The following is a 15,890-nucleotide window of genomic DNA, read 5'->3' as shown; positions in this document are numbered from 1 at the left end:
TTCTGTTGAAATTCTAAAAAACCAAACCGATCTCACAAAAAAGCTAAATCATTTATTAATTTAGGATCAATAAAATCATTAAATACGTTGCTAAAGTATTTTAGAGTAGTGAGGATGCTAAGAGTAATGAGGTAAAGTTATAGACTGAGCAGATTAAACGATCATGAAACAACATGTCTCTCTTAATCTTTTAAAAAAGTGTTTGACATGATCCATTTTACGCACTATTTTAAATTAAACCTAATCTTAGTGGTGAATATTTATAATTGGTATTTATTTAATAAAAAAAATTAAACACATTTTCTTTATTTTTTTCTTCCTGCCGACGCAGTACGTCCATGTGGCGCACAGTAACGTGCTGACGTCAAGCGGAAATTTGCAGCAGTAGTTCTTTCTAGAATTCTGTAGCACTCTCTCGTTAGCCCGCGTTAGCTTGGATTATCTGAAGTAGTCTTGGAGAAACAGTCAGTTCCTGCGTTGAACGCAAATTCACATTGCTGAAAACAGCCGAGTCGTTTCGTTGCGTGTGTTTTCTATTCAGATTTGAGGTTCGCTCCGTTTATCTCACTAACTTAGTCGAGTCATAGTTCAAGCTAACGTTGTTAGCGTTAGATTCCTGGCATAATGTCTAGGATAGACTACAGCGTGTGGGACCACATTGAGGTCTCAGACGATGAAGATGACACCCACCCAAACATCGACACACCCAGCCTCTTCAGATGGAGACACCAGGTACAGCTCTGTTACACAGAAGTTACAAATATGCTTGTAGTTAGAAAAACTGGCGCACAGGACATTGTAGCCTTTAGCTGTTTAGCTTGTTTCCTGTGCCCACTTTGTTGTCTTATACCCTACAGTTACAGCTAAGAAATATTATAATAATATTTCACAGTAGGTAATAACTTAAAAAGTGTTAAACGTTTTGTAATTAGCCTTAGATTTGAGAAAAGTGCTACATGTTGGGGGTCCATTATAAACCACGATGGCCATAAAACTCAAGTAACAATGACTGATCGGCTGGTAGTGTAGTGGTTAGACCACCGCCCTCCATGCGGGAAACTGGGGTTCAAATTCTGCCTGTGGCCTACCTCCAGTGGGGGTCCTTATGCTTTCCCTGCCTTTGCCTTATAACTTGGAAGTAGCTTTGGATAAAAGCGTCTTCTAAATGTAAAGGATCTTGTAATTTTTGTACTTCAGGCACGTGTGGAACGAATGGAAGACTTTCAGAGAAAGGGTGAAGAACTGAACAAGGGACTTAAGGAATGCCAGCGTAGGCTGGCAGAGGCACAGAAGAAAGTACAAGAGCTGAGCATTTCAAAATCAGACGATGCCAAATCAGAGCTGACCAAGGCCCAGGCTGAAGAGAAGAAACTAAAAAAAGAAGAAAGAGAGTGGGACAAGAAGGTGGGCGACCATGCTCGGGAAGAGAAGAAGATGCCATGGAACGTAGACACGCTCAGCAAAGATGGTTTTAGCAAGGTGAGGTAGAATTGGGTGGCTGCAGGAGAACTATGGTTTCTGAAGCCATGCCCAAAAGTTTTCTTTTCTTTTAGACTATATATTGTGTAGCAAATTCTGGGAGTCATAATGTTTGTGTCTCTGACTTTCACTTTCACATTGTCTGTAATTATTATTCTTTGTCACCATCTATCTCATCCATAGAGCATTGTTAATGTCAAACCTGAGACTGAAGAGACTGAAGAAGAGAAGGAGCAAAAGCACAAAACCTTTGTCGAGAAATATGAGAAACAGATCAAACATTTCGGTAAAGATCGCCATCTTTTGTTAATTTACTGCATTTTGCTGTGTTGCTTTTTCAAAATAGTGATGGTCTGTCATTGCTGTCTTTGCTACAGGCATGTTGCGACGTTGGGATGACAGTCAGAAGTACCTTTCAGACAACCCTCATCTAGTATGTGAGGAGACTGCCAACTACCTGGTCATCATGTGCATTGACCTTGAAGTTGAGGAGGTGAACACAAAAATTTAGCTCTTTGTCTTATGAGAGTTCCCATTTTTCATGCTGCGTATTTATGAAAAACAAAATGTTGGCTTTATGAACTCCTGTTACTATAACTCCTGTTGAAACATATACAGTATTTTGAAACTGCTTCTTTCTTTTGTAGAAACACGCATTGATGGAGCAAGTGGCTCATCAGACCATCGTCATGCAGTTTATCCTAGAGCTGGCAAAAAGCCTCAAAATGGACCCTCGTGGTTGCTTTCGACAATTTTTCGCCAAGATTAAGGTAACAAACTTTAAAAACACAATATTAGTACTATATATAGTCCAATTATGCATTAAAAGGACATTGCAAGGTTACAACAGAGTAATCGTTTCTTTGTTTATGATGTGACTCTGATATATAAGTTGCATGGATTGAATTAATGGTCACCTGGGAAAAGTTCTGTGGTTGAGGCATCCTAATAAATGCATGTCTTCAAAATGTCTTCCCTCACAGACAGCAGATCAGCAATACCAGGAAGCCTTCAATGACGAGTTGGAGGCATTTAAGGAGCGAGTTCGTGGCAGGGCGAAGATCCGCATAGAAAAGGCCATGAAAGAATATGAGGAAGAAGAACGACAAAAGCGCATGGGACCTGGGGGCCTAGATCCTGTTGAGGTGTACGAGTCCCTGCCAGCTGTAAGTTGTTTAATTCTCAGGACAAGTCAGCACTCTCCTTTTCTTTTCTCTTGTGAGTTTAAATCACCTTACACCGTTTGTTCTCAATTGCAGGAGATGCAGAAGTGCTTTGATGAGAAGGATATCCAAATGTTACAGGATGTTATTAGTAAAATGGATCCAACGGTAGGTTTCTTCATTAAAAGCTATAGATTTTTTTCCTCTTAGTTAATATAAACCGTATTTCAGTAATATAAATGTATACATTGGTTATTTGATTTACTTGTATTTTGTCCTGTGTTGATACATGTTTTCCTCAATTTAGGAGGCAAAGGCTCACATGAAGAGGTGCATAGAATCGGGACTCTGGGTCCCCAACTCAAAGACAGATGATGGGGATGAAAAAGAGGAAGATGCTACTTATGCAGAGGTGAAACAGCAGCCGGAAGAAACTAAGACAGAGTGACATTGATCCAGTGTTGTGTTTTTTGTGCTAATGTACCTACCCACTGTATTGCAGCTCCACCATACATATGACTAGTTTGCCAATCAAGGAACTATGAAACTTTTTAAAATGTTTAGCTGAGATGTAAGGGATAAGCATTCACCTAACTACACAGCATTGCATCAGTAACTCCCGCTTGGAAGAGAAACTGCTGCATGTTTGTAGGTCTAATATTTGTTTCCACATCACTAAAGCTGTGTTCTTCCATTTATTTGTATACACCTGTTAATTTGTGTGGCTGTATAAGTAGCACATGCCCACCTTCTTCATCTTTCTTCATTTATGTTGGTGTATAGTTTAAAATAGTCTCTATATTTTCAGGTTATGCATTTAAGCATTTTTTTTTCCAGTTCAAAGATTTTTGTTTGACATGTTGGGCTTTAGCAAATGATATATTTGGACAGATATTTCACCTAAGTAACATTTTCTACAAACATGCTTAATTAAAGGTTGAAATATATCCAATTAATCAGAGCCAGCTAAGGTGTTGCGCTTGAATCTTTTGTGTCTGAGACGTTAAAATGTGGTTGACATGCACTTCGTAAAGTTAGACATCAGAAGTCTGAATCAAATCAGTATCTTAAACCCATTCTACAACACCTGTAGTTGTGGTATAGAAGATAAATAGATCGCTATGCTATGTTATGCTGTGATAAACATAGCAATTGTTCATTTCAGGCCTGAGGATGATTAGTGACATTGGCTCCGCTCATACTGTAGCATTATATGGTCCAACCGTTTATACAAAAATTAATACAAGTCATAGAGATGAGCTTTGTATGACTTTGATGTGATAGATCTGGTATATGGCCCCACTTTGTCACATCTAGTCTAAATTAAAGTCCTGATCTAATGAATAAAAGGCTTTGTGCAGGTTGTGAGAGTCATTGTTAGCCAATGTGACACAGTGTGAAATTGCTCAGTATGGCTGGATTCTGTACTTTTCTGTGCTTTTATAATGATATTGTGCTGCTAAAATAAAAAAAATGGAAGCAAGTGTTTGTGATACCAGGGCTATGTACCAGCTGAATTTAGAGTGGAAAAAAGGAGCTGACAAACTTAGTCCAACTGTGTTTGAAGACTTTCTTTAATTTTCTTCAACTGGAAGCATTCACACAGCTTATTATGTCAAGGAGCCGTTGCGGTAAGCATTATATGATTTATTTAATAGATGGACAACGAAGACGGAAGAAGTACTCACATCCCTCACCAAAGTAAAAGAAACAATACCAACAAACAAAAACAACAGAACAATAAACTTTAACAAAACAATACAGTGCAACCAATGAGCAACAAAAGTTACTCTTTAAAACTGGGTCATATAATGTAGGATTTGTCTGAGCAGAACTCTAGAAACTAAACTAAACCCACTCTTACCATGTATTTTACATCCACAATGTAAATATGACACTACTGATAACCAATTATCATCACTGCAAGCTGGCCAGGCCCTGATGCAGCAAAGCATCATGTTTCTCCCACTATACTTTTACGACTGTGATGATATGATGATGATACACTGTGCCCTTTTTATGCCAAATGTAGTGCTGTGTGTTTTTTCCATAAAGTTTAATCTTACTTTCACCAGTCCACAAAACATTTTGCTGCTTCAGTACTGCTGTGGAGTGTCAATGTGCTCTTTGACAAACTTCAGGCTTTCAGCAATGTTCTTTTTAGTAAGCAGCTTCCTTTGTGGTGTCCTGCCATAGACATCCTGCTTGTTCAATGTTTTACCTACTGTAGACTCATGAACACAGGTGTTAACCAGTTCCAAAGTAGACTGTTTGCCTGTGACTGATACATTTCTAAAGTATTTGACATCAATTTGTAACCCTTTCCAGCTTTATATGAATCACCAATTCTTGATTGTAGATTCTTTGGTGAGGCATAGCTCACATAAGTGTTGTGCTGAGCAAACTCAAAAAGTTAGTGGTTTTTGTCAGTTGAAGTAGCTCTAGTCCACACCCTTAAACAAATGTTCTTAACAAGATCCCAATTAAGTTAACACCTGACTCCTGTTGGCTTTTCTGAAGTCGTTATTCAAAGGTTTTTATGGTTTTTCTCAATAAAGACATGAAAGATCAGAATTTCGTTTGTTCACATACTTTTTTCTCTTTATGACAAATTGTTAACAAATGATATCATAGACAATACTATTATTTAGATATTTTAGGTTGCCCATCTAGCCCGTAAGGAAATCCACAATTGCATATTTATTTATAACCTAATTTGCCTCAAAGTGACAAGCAAGCTGAACAGGTCTGAACTGTAACATCTCACAATTTCCAGTACAACCATCATGTGATTTCCAAACGCTTTCACCGTCGTTTGTTATGAAAGCTCAGGTCGTGCGTCGTACGTAGCGTGTGCGCCGCGGCGCAGCGCTGCGCTCCTCTCCCCGGGTGGAGGGAGTGGTCTCGCTGGTTTCGGTCAGCAGCTGTCTTCCCTTCTCCTCCTCTGTGTGTGTGTCGACGCTCGCACACGGTTCGTGAGAACACACGAGAGGGGGCGATGGGGGAAATACGTTCACAAGAAAAAAGCCCGATCGTCACTTTATCTTATCGTGATAACTTTTGATGTAACATCCTCACAAGCTCGCTGCTGAACAGTAAGAGACGCGTCGCCGAGTTGACGGATCGGAGACCATAATAACATTTAACGCTCTTTAACCAGGCTTTTTATTTCCTCGTCGGGGAAATCGGATATATGGTGACATATTTGAGGACACATGTTTGTGGGCTGTTCGTGGACACAGTCGCTGTGTTTGTGTGTATAGGTTGGTATAAATTGTTGACCTGCTGTTGTGCTATGTAAATACTTTAATGTACTGTAAACAGGTTAGACGAGGTAAAATCCCCGGAAGGCCTTTTGACTAATAGACGCGAATTCCTGACGTCACTTTCTATGTTATTCACCCTTTTTTCGTTTGTTATTCTACAGACCTACATTTTCTAAAACTCATCATCGCGTATCGTTGGAAATATTGAGTATATTATTTTGGAGAGGTGTATCTTTAAAAGTTGCTCTTACGTTTGTCTGTGCGTAATGCGTACGTGACTGCAACCAACACAACAGCTGATTACAACAACACTCATATATCAAGATCACCTTTGGTGTGTGTATGTCTGTGTCTGTCTCAGTGTGTGTGTGTCAGTGATTTGACTGTCCTCGCCATGTCAAGAATTGGGTGGTCAAAGCGTTCAAGGAAGGGGGCATTTCCAGGCCTGAGTGACCCTCCTCAGGGTCAGGGCATCCATGTCTACCTCTTCTGGAGTAGGGAAGGGGAACGATATTTGTCCCACACAAGCGGAGATGTCACCGCTGAGGAGCTGTGCATTTCAGCTGGAGAGGCTGTAGGTGAGAGTGACAACCTGGACCAGATACACTCACACAGACCACAGTTATAGGACTTGGATATTTTGGTTTTTTTTTCATGTGGTATTTTTAAGTGGGTTTAACCTCAGTGTTTATTCCACAGGGATAACGCCTCTGTGCCATGTGCTGTTCGCACTGTACAACCCACTGTCGCACTGCTGGTACAGTCCAAATCACATTTTTAGTCCAGACGAGAAGTCGGGCCTTGTGTTGCAATATTGTATGAGGTTAGTGAGTGATTGTGTAACACTGAATTTGAAGGAAAGGCCGGGCATGTTCACATATGTTACGATGAATTGTTTTTTACGCAGGTTCTACTTCCAGAATTGGCATGGACTAAATGAAAAGGAGCCGACTGTATCCCGATATGTTCTCAGATCTGGGACAGATTTGGGTGGCTCCCCTCTGCTTGACATCACGTCCTTAGAGTATTTATTTTCTCAGGTCTGTATTTAAGAGTTTTATGCTTCATAGTGTATTAATGATATGACATTGCTGTATTTGTGACTCTCAAAACATTGCTAACCTATTTGCATCCTCTGTCTCCAAAAAGGCAAAGTATCAATTTGTCAATGAAGCAGTACCGATGGAGGAGATTCAGTCAGAGGAGGAGCTAAGCCGCTTCAAAAATGAGAGCCTGGGGATGGCTGTTCTTCACCTCTCACACCAGGCAATACAAACAGGCTGCAGCTTACAAGATGTGGCTGAAAAAATCAGGTAGTTACTTGGAGGGAGTAAGTATGAACTGAGAGCTATAGTTGGACAGTACAGTTGTGAATCGCTGTTGTAATTGCACCTAAATCTGTTCTGCTGCTATGTCAGTCCTCTTGACTGCTAAAACATCATTTAATTTCATTCAATAACTGGATCCTGGTAACATTGACATCCTCTTTTCCAGCTTCCAGCATTGCATTCCAAAGTCCTTTGCCAAACACATTTCCAAAGACAACTTCTTGACTAAAATTAGGATTCGCCGAGTGTTTGGAGACTTTGTGCGGACTTTCCAACAGCACACTGTGGATAAGGGGCGGCTGGGCACCCAGGAGATCATGTATAAGTACATCTCCACTCTTGAACACTTGGTGCCACGTTTTGGCACAGAGACTTTCCCAGTTTTTCACCTGGTACTGAGGGAAGATGGGGATGGAAGCAGCTCTTACTCCAACACCACCCATGCACAGGGTGATTCAAAAGATAGTTTCCGAGATCCTGCTACACATGAAATAATGGTGTCTGGCACCAAAGGGATTCAGTGGAGGAAGCTGTCCAGTCAGAAGGTTTGTCAGTCTGAAATGTCGAAATTGTACTGATTTGAATTCTGCTGGTGTTGCTTTTTTCTTCTTCTTCTTCTTAATTCAGCCTCTTTACTCAGGCACAGGCAAACACTTACTTCAGGAATGACTATATGAACTACATGGAGAAAACAAAGCAGCAGTCCAACCAACGAAATGCAGACTCTCCCAATAAATGGACCTCCTTCTGTTATTTCCCTGAAATAACTCACATAGCCATCACAGGAACTAATGTGTGCATTAGCACTCAGGACAATCACTGCATGGTGAGAGTTTATCCTTCTATGTAACAGCAGCAATACATTAATTTAATTGGTAAATGTGGTTGTGATGCATTAGTGCAATTGATATAATGTAGATTAGTCATTGTACTGATGAGATTGTGTCTGAATATACTAATAGTGTAACTAGACTCTCTTATATTATGTTATATTATTCTCTATGTGTGTGACAGTAAGAAATTCAGGTTTTGTTTTGTTATGCTTCTGGCATTTTATTGTGTTTTTAACTTGTGTTTATGTAGGTGGAAGTTCTGATTGTAAGATAGTGCTTCTGTTTGTGTATGTAGGTGGTTGAGATGCTCTCCAGCCAAGAGGCCCGTTCCTTCGTCTCCCTCCTAGATGGTTACTACCGGCTGACTGCAGACGCCCACCACTATCTTTGTCACGAAGTGGCTCCCCCAAGGGTAGTGCTGAGTGAAGCAAATGGACTGCATGGACCTATGCAGTGAGTTTTTCCTCTCACATGCACACATGCAGACACAAACAAAAGGTTATAAAAAGTATATTATATTGCATCTCTGGTATGTTTCCAGCGATGATTTTGTGCTACTGAAGCTGAAAAAAGAGGCAGCAGAGGATGGAGCTTTCCTGGTACGTTGGAGTGCTCTCGACTATCACCGCATCATCCTTGCAGTACTAAACAAAACGGAGGTAAGTGAACACCCACACCCCGCTCTGGGAATGATTGCAGTGCATTGATGCTGAACACAGTCAGCTACTGCGGGGACTCTATACCTGTACTTACGTGTACTTGTGGCCGACAGAATGGATCAACGCCAAGCCACAAACAATTTCGCATTCTGCACAAGGATTCGACGTTCTGTCTGGAGGGCTGGGATCAGGAATTCTCCAGTGTAAAGGAGCTCACAGACAGCCTCAAGACTTTTGTGCTGAAGTCTGGATCAGACAGCTTTACTGTGAAAAAGTGCTGTTTACCAAGACAAGCAGGTGTGTGTTCTTCTGACATTTCATGCTATATTACAGCTAAAATCCTGCAGTATTTTGTTCAGTTTGACACATCTTTTTGATCCAGTGGCTCATCTGTGGAATAGTTAGGTTTTTACAAAGGTTTGTTTATGTGTATTTGTGCGTTGTAGAGCTATCCAACCTTCTGGTGGTGAGGCAAGGCATCGATCATCGTGTTAACGCTGACTCCTTGTCTCTGAACATGACCCAGCTACGCTTCCACCAGATTAAGGACAAAGAGATCATACAGGTGAAGAAAGCCATGTGCCTCCTGTATTTTTCCCCATCACAAGTTTTGCATTTGCAGCTTTAGGACTGACTGGGTGTTGTGTTTATGAGCAGCAACAGCATTTGGGCCGTGGGACCAGAACTAACATCTATTCAGGACGTTTGCTGGTGCGGGGAGGAGGAGAGAATGATGACGATGAGTTCAACAACAACTTTGCTGACCGCAAAGGGATCCGAGTCATTCTGAAGATTCTGGACCGAAGCCATAAAGATATTGCACTAGTAAGTAAAAGAATAAGCGTGGGATAACACTGAATCCAAAATAATATTAAAATGTATGTTCACATACTGTGTCTCATATACAATTCAGTTGCTTGAAGAAGTCAGACCCCTTCATTTTTCTGCATGTTTTCTCTGAAATTGAAGTTCCCTATTTTTCCCCATAATCTACATGCAATAACCCACAGTGACTACATTTAAAAAACATATTCTTTTGAAATTTTAGCAAATTCTTTAAAAACCAAGAACTGAAAAATGTCTTTTGACAGTGCCTGGTGTTTGCCAGACATAATGCATGGAGTCCTGCCCAAAGAGTTTAATTTTTTCCTCATCAGATCACAAAATCTTCTTCCTTAAGCTCTCAAAGTTATTTCAATACAGTTTACTAAACTACAAATAGGCTGTGGCTTCTATCAAACTCCTCTCCCATAAACTCCTGATCGATAAAGTGCTCATTGGGGCAGTCGTCTTTGTGTCAGGTTTTCACATTCCTGCTGAGGACTTCTGAAGCTTTCTTAGTTGACTTTTGGTGTCTTGCTCACATCCCTGACCAAATCCTTTCTTGTGTGGTTACTAACTTCGGCCCAAGTGATGATAAGCACAAATTGCATTTTTCTTTTAAAGTAAAGGGGTGTTGTACTTTGTGAGATGACCATATTTGATGTTTACTTTTACGTTGGTCTTTCCTAGGCATTTTTTGAAACTGCAAGTCTGATGAGCCAGGTATCCCACAGCCACCTGGTGTTTGTACACGGCGTGTCTGTCAAAGGATCTGAAAGTAAGAGTTTTAACTTTATTTACCTTCACACACTCACTTCTTCTTTTTTACGTGTGTGACTTCCTTATTTGCTACTCCCCAATCACACATATGATTGGCGTTTGTAGTCAAATTTATTAATAAAGTACAGAGTGAACCATGAAGCAAATGCAAAACCACAGCCATTCTGTTCTGTTTTGAAGTGAGTGCTACTTGTTTATACCTGGTTTGTTGCTATATTAGACACTTGTCTCTACCTTTGCAGACATCATGGTGGAGGAATTTGTGGAGTTTGGGCCCTTGGATGTTTTCCTTCACAAAGAAAAGGCATCAGTAACCCCTCAGTGGAAGTTAATTGTTGCAAAGCAACTTGCCAGTGCCCTCAGTTATCTTGTGAGTTCCAACACTACTTTGTTTTTCTGTCTTCCACACAGTATAATACTATAGAACTCACTTTAATGGCTACACAGCTAAGTGGTCATTAAAGTACATTAAAGTAATATGACTGTTGTAGAATTTATCACCAGGGAGTCTTGCGGTCTATAATCAGCTGCCGTAGGTCAGTGTGTGAAATATTTTGAGTAACGGACACAAAGTATAGTTTGAGCTGCTGTACTCAGGAAATAAAAAAAAAATTAGAGCCTAAGCTGCAGGTTTTGTTCATTTATTACTCAAGTGATTGATTGTTAGTGTTAAACTTTACCACTCTTTAACATGTGGCCCTGCATCCAAAACGCATAAAACAAATGTACTTTTCATCATTATAGGAGACAAAGCGTCTGGTTCATGGAAATGTCTGTGCAAAAAATATTCTGGTGGCAAGACGAGGTCTCGAGCATGGTACTACTCCTTTTATCAAGCTGAGTGACCCAGGAATTGCCCTAAGTGTCCTTTCACGGGAAGGTTAGTACCAGAAACTCGTTTTACACAAACTCTCAGTTCAGTTCAGTTTTAAAGAAAGTCTCTCAGTTCAGTCAGCTTTAGGTTTTCAAGATTATGTACTGTTCTGCCTTATTTTGATCAGATTTAGGAAACAGGAAACTTTAACCAGACCATTTCCTTTGACTTATTTCCTGTTATCTTGCTGCTTTACATCTCAAGATATCATTAAAGATGGTCTAGAACTAAAAAACTCTCCTCAAAATGGAGCGAAGATATGATATAGTTAAGTACATTTTTGCAGCTGCGGTCATTGATTGCACATAGAAAACCAGCTGCAGATTTTTGCATTTGACTAATTCATTTTAATATAAATTACAGTAGAAGATTTTCTTTAACATTTGTGAATTCTTTTTTACCATTTTACCGGTTTAAAGCACCAGGAGTTAGAGGTCTTCTTTACATGATACATATAATGTCTGTCATTTTGAATGTTGCTTCATTCTACTGCAGAGCGTCTTGAGCGCATCCCGTGGATTGCTCCTGAGTGTATTGACAAAGGGGCTCCCATTGGCAGTGCTGCTGACCAGTGGAGCTTTGGTGCTACACTGCTTGAAATCTGCTACAACGGTGATCTTCCAATGAGCGGCAGCACATTGCCTGAGGTACCACATGTTTATCCTTTTCCACCTGCTCATTTATCCTTCAGATCTTCAGTAACAACAGACAACAGATGTAACAACAGAACCTTTCCCCCTCAACAGAAAGAACACTTTTATCAGCAAAAGGGCAGCTTAACTGCACCATCCTCCCAGGAACTCGCTAGCTTCATCAGCATGTGTTTGACCTACGAACCTGTGGAAAGGCCTTCGTTCCGCACCGTGCTCAGAAAGATCACAGAAATCATTATCAAAAGTGGGTTTTTAGATACTGAAATAGTTCATTTTGGTCTTTCTTTGCATCTATCTCTGTTCAAAACAGTTTTTTTTAATTCCTGCTCACAGATCCTGAGATATCTCCCAGTGAAACTCTCTGTAACACAGACCCTAGTGTGTATCATAAGCGCTACCTGAAAATGATCCGGCGCTTAGGAGAAGTAAGTTCTATTACCACATTATGAGTAGTTTTTGTTTTTATTAGCAAGTAATCCATGCTTTATTTTACTGTCTCCAGGGTCACTTTGGAGAGGTGACTCTCTGCAAGTACGACCCAGCCAATGATGGGACGGGAGAGTGTGTGGCAGTGAAGGCTTTAAAACAGGAAAACGGGCTCGTGCGTGATGGCTGGATGAAGGAAATTGAGATCCTGAAGTCCCTTTATCACGCTAACATTGTGAAGTACAAAGGTTGTTGTAGTGAACTGGGTAAGTACTCGGTTGTCTTCTGTCTGCTTCAAATATATTTAGTGACATTGATATACAGTCTGCATGTTGAAAGGAGTGTTTGCTCAGCTTTCTAACTTGCCTTGCTCAGTGGATGCTTCAAGGAATTGATTTTTGGTTCCTGCTATTCCACTGTAAATAATGAAAATCTATTCAAGGAGCAGCACTGTTTCCATTTTGTCGATATTTTGTGCTTTCAACACACAGAATGCTGAGCATCAATGCTTCTTCAGCACCACGATATACAACAGGCCCTTCGCACCTTTGAAAACCAATGGTAAAAGAGCAATAAAACACTTTTTTGTCCATTGACAGGAGGACAGGTGGTGCAACTGATAATGGAGTACCTGCCGCTGGGGAGTCTAAAAGATTACCTTCCTAAGCGTAAACAGGGTATGGCCCAATACCTGATGTTTGCTAAGCAAATCTGTCAGGTGGGTTGAGTGGTTTGGTAGTTCATGCTAATCATTTGCATTTGTTTTTTAATTATATAATATTGACAGATCTGTTGAGCTCTCCTTCCTATAGAAGCTTTTTTTTTTCATTCTATTTTATACAATATGAACTTTGCTCTCTCTCTTCTTCTCCATCCATTTAAGTTCAGTGGTTTATTTGAACTATTATTGCACACTTTTCTCTCAACAACAAGGAAAATGTCAACCAGGAAGTCAGTTTGCAATATTTGTCATTTGTTTCGCTTGTGACATTTTGATACATATTTTTATATTTAAAGTTTTTTTGTTTGAAATGTAGTCCTTCGCTGTAATTTTATTGGTATTTTCTTTCTGTTAAAGGGGATGGATTACTTGCACTCAAAGCGATACATCCATCGAGACCTAGCTGCCCGGAATGTCCTGGTGGAAAATGATAGTTTGGTAAAGATTGGAGACTTTGGCCTGACAAAATACATCCCTGAAGGTGACATCTACTATCGTGTTCGAGAAGATAGCCTCAGTCCAGTATACTGGTGAGTCCATGTATCATTTTTCCATGTTTTTCAGTGCTTTGTTCATGGCTTTGGCCATTAAAGAGTATTACTATAATGTTTATTCACTGTATAGGTATGCCATTGAGTGCCTGAAGGAGAGTAAATTTTCCTTTTCATCCGACATCTGGTCCTTTGGTATAACTTTGTATGAAATCTTTACCCACTGTGACTGGCACCAAAGTCCTCCAAGTGTAAGTTATTAACTTGCCTTCAACAATAAGCTCAAACCTGCATATATTTCCAAGTAAGGTTGAATTTGATTTAGATGCACAATATGTTTTATCCATGTTTTTTGTAGAAGTTTGATAAAATGATGGGGGATCAGAGGAGTGTGATGGAGCTCATAAAACTGTTGGAGAATAAAGTGCGTTTGCCGTGTCCCAAAGATTGCCCACATGAGGTAATATTACATGCTCATATAAAATATCTTTTTGACCTAATGAGTAGCTTGATAATGATTACTTCCTTTTATTTTTACCTACAGGTCAAGATATTGATGGAGCAGTGTTGGGCTGCAGATCCGGCACAACGGCCATCATTCAGCTTCCTCATTGAGAAGTTTGAGGCTATTCGCCAAACATTTGACTGGCAGTCAAACATAAACTTTTCCTTGGCTAAGATTTGCTGATGAGGATTCAACGAAGATCTGCTGTCTACATGTCATCATTATGTCCACTATATTACAGAGTAGCCATTAATGTGTGTTCTACTGTATAGTGCCGGCTGCCTCCATTTACATAGGCTTTATAGGCTCTTTTTGATAAAGGTAAACTGTTATCCTCTCATACTATCTCAATATTAACCTCAGAGCTGTGTATTTTTTCCTGGCTGATTGGTGTGCATATATCACAGTGAGTATTAAGAATTTCTGTAAGGTTGGGAAGTTACAGGTTTTCATTACATGTTTAATAGTTGTATGTTTCTGAGTATATGTTAATTTTGTGTTTTATTTTGTATAACTCGAAAGAACAGATTCAAAATCTAATAAAACATGCTCCTTTTTTTAAGACTGAGAAAAAAAACTGGCTGTGTCATAAAAAAAGTATTTAAAGATGCATTACCAAATTGGAGTCTTACGAGGTGTCATATATTTATATGGGAATTTGTTGATCACTATTCTATGGTTGTACTTGACGATGAAAGTAGCCTCGGCACCAGTTGTCACTAATCTAGGGAATAATCTTTCTTTCAATTGTGTCCTCCTTGTGAAAATGAAACAAGCTACATCACAGAGCAGCACGACCGATCAGTTATTGCTAATTATGCACCTGCTGTTCGTGCAGCAGAATGACATAAAATCAAGTCCTGACATTCTGATATTGGAGCAGTTTAATTTGTATGTTTGTGTACCTTGGGCCCAGTGATTTCGATGAGACTATAGTACTATTTGATCTACCTACGTATCATCATGTCAGGCAGAAGGTGAGAACCAGCTGAATGCATAAAATTAAATAAGTGGTCTTACTTTCTCAGTACTCAGAGACTTAGTCACAAAACCCCTGCAGCCATTTATTCCATGCATGACGCACTACAGTGAACAGGACCCTGCCTGCACTGTGGAGTCCCTTAGAGGAGCAAAAGGTTGTCAGTGGTCAAACATGACAATATTTCTGTAGAATAACTGCAAGTGGAAATTTTTACTGTCATGCCTATTATCCAATATGCTTTGAATTTATCTTGCATATTGGAGAAGCCTATTCAACTACCAAAATTAAATCTACAATAAACTAACATGTAGTTTCTTGTGAAGAACTGAATATCTGATTCTCTACCTAAGAGGCTATGGATAGAAAGAATATATAAACAGGGTATAAACACATTTCTGGTAGGGTGTTTCTATAATTGAACAGAAGCAATACTTCAGGGACTTGTTATTCTTTCGTTTCATCCAGGGTAGAAAATATTAATTTGCTGGTTTGGTATAGTTTCCATCGATCATAGTTGTATTGTTGATGTAGATGTAGTTCAACATTGTATGAACTACATCTGTTAACTAATCTGTTAATATATATTGTACAGTGGAAGAAGAAGTTACTGATAAAGTAGTAATTTTCTTTTTATTTTTACTTTCATTGATTAATTAATTACTTTTAGGTACTCGCAGAATAAATTTCTACTATAAGCAGATTTCACCCATCAAGCATCAAACTTTAGGCTTTCAACATTCTGTGCAGTGAAGTTTAAACATTTAAAAGTAGGCATACAATGACAAAAGACATTTTTGAGCAGAAGGGGACTAAATATAAAGGCTAAATAAACAAATATCTTAAACTCATAATTTATAACAGTGAACAAGATGAATATCTAAATATATAGCATATTTACATTTTTAATA

The 15,890-nt window shown here is 39.5% G+C and overlaps 2 protein-coding genes across 3 annotated transcripts; both read left to right on the top strand.

The window, feature by feature from the left end:
• The first annotated feature begins 376 nt into the window (after window positions 1-376).
• On the top strand, window positions 377-4,125 carry LOC113163063 (cell division cycle 37, HSP90 cochaperone). The gene is made up of 8 exons (XM_026361383.1): window positions 377-732; window positions 1,198-1,479; window positions 1,663-1,765; window positions 1,857-1,972; window positions 2,127-2,249; window positions 2,463-2,645; window positions 2,739-2,810; window positions 2,950-4,125. Exons 1-8 carry the CDS (start codon window positions 625-627, stop codon window positions 3,088-3,090), a joined length of 1,128 nt encoding a protein of 375 aa, XP_026217168.1. The 5' UTR covers window positions 377-624; the 3' UTR covers window positions 3,091-4,125.
• A 1,431-nt stretch (window positions 4,126-5,556) lies between these two features.
• tyk2 (tyrosine kinase 2) lies at window positions 5,557-14,562 on the top strand. 2 transcript variants are annotated; one of them, XM_026351631.1, is made up of 24 exons: window positions 5,557-5,905; window positions 6,270-6,486; window positions 6,608-6,731; window positions 6,816-6,948; window positions 7,058-7,221; window positions 7,403-7,781; window positions 7,877-8,062; window positions 8,365-8,522; window positions 8,611-8,728; window positions 8,842-9,025; window positions 9,175-9,293; window positions 9,386-9,553; window positions 10,241-10,328; window positions 10,573-10,700; window positions 11,075-11,210; window positions 11,700-11,851; window positions 11,951-12,101; window positions 12,191-12,282; window positions 12,360-12,549; window positions 12,883-13,001; window positions 13,362-13,534; window positions 13,629-13,746; window positions 13,854-13,955; window positions 14,040-14,562. In XM_026351631.1, exons 2-24 carry the CDS (start codon window positions 6,303-6,305, stop codon window positions 14,181-14,183), a joined length of 3,510 nt encoding a protein of 1,169 aa, XP_026207416.1. In that variant the 5' UTR covers window positions 5,557-5,905; window positions 6,270-6,302; the 3' UTR covers window positions 14,184-14,562. The 2 variants fall into 2 exon arrangements, with proteins under 2 accessions (XP_026207416.1, XP_026207424.1); XM_026351639.1 differs by having other exon boundaries at window positions 5,557-6,486.
• Window positions 14,563-15,890: the final 1,328 nt, after the last annotated feature.

This window comes from Anabas testudineus, chromosome 8 (genome assembly GCF_900324465.2).
Source record: "Anabas testudineus chromosome 8, fAnaTes1.2, whole genome shotgun sequence".
In the NCBI taxonomy this organism is placed as follows: domain Eukaryota; kingdom Metazoa; phylum Chordata; class Actinopteri; order Anabantiformes; family Anabantidae; genus Anabas; species Anabas testudineus.
This window is presented reverse-complemented; position numbering and strand designations above follow the sequence as displayed.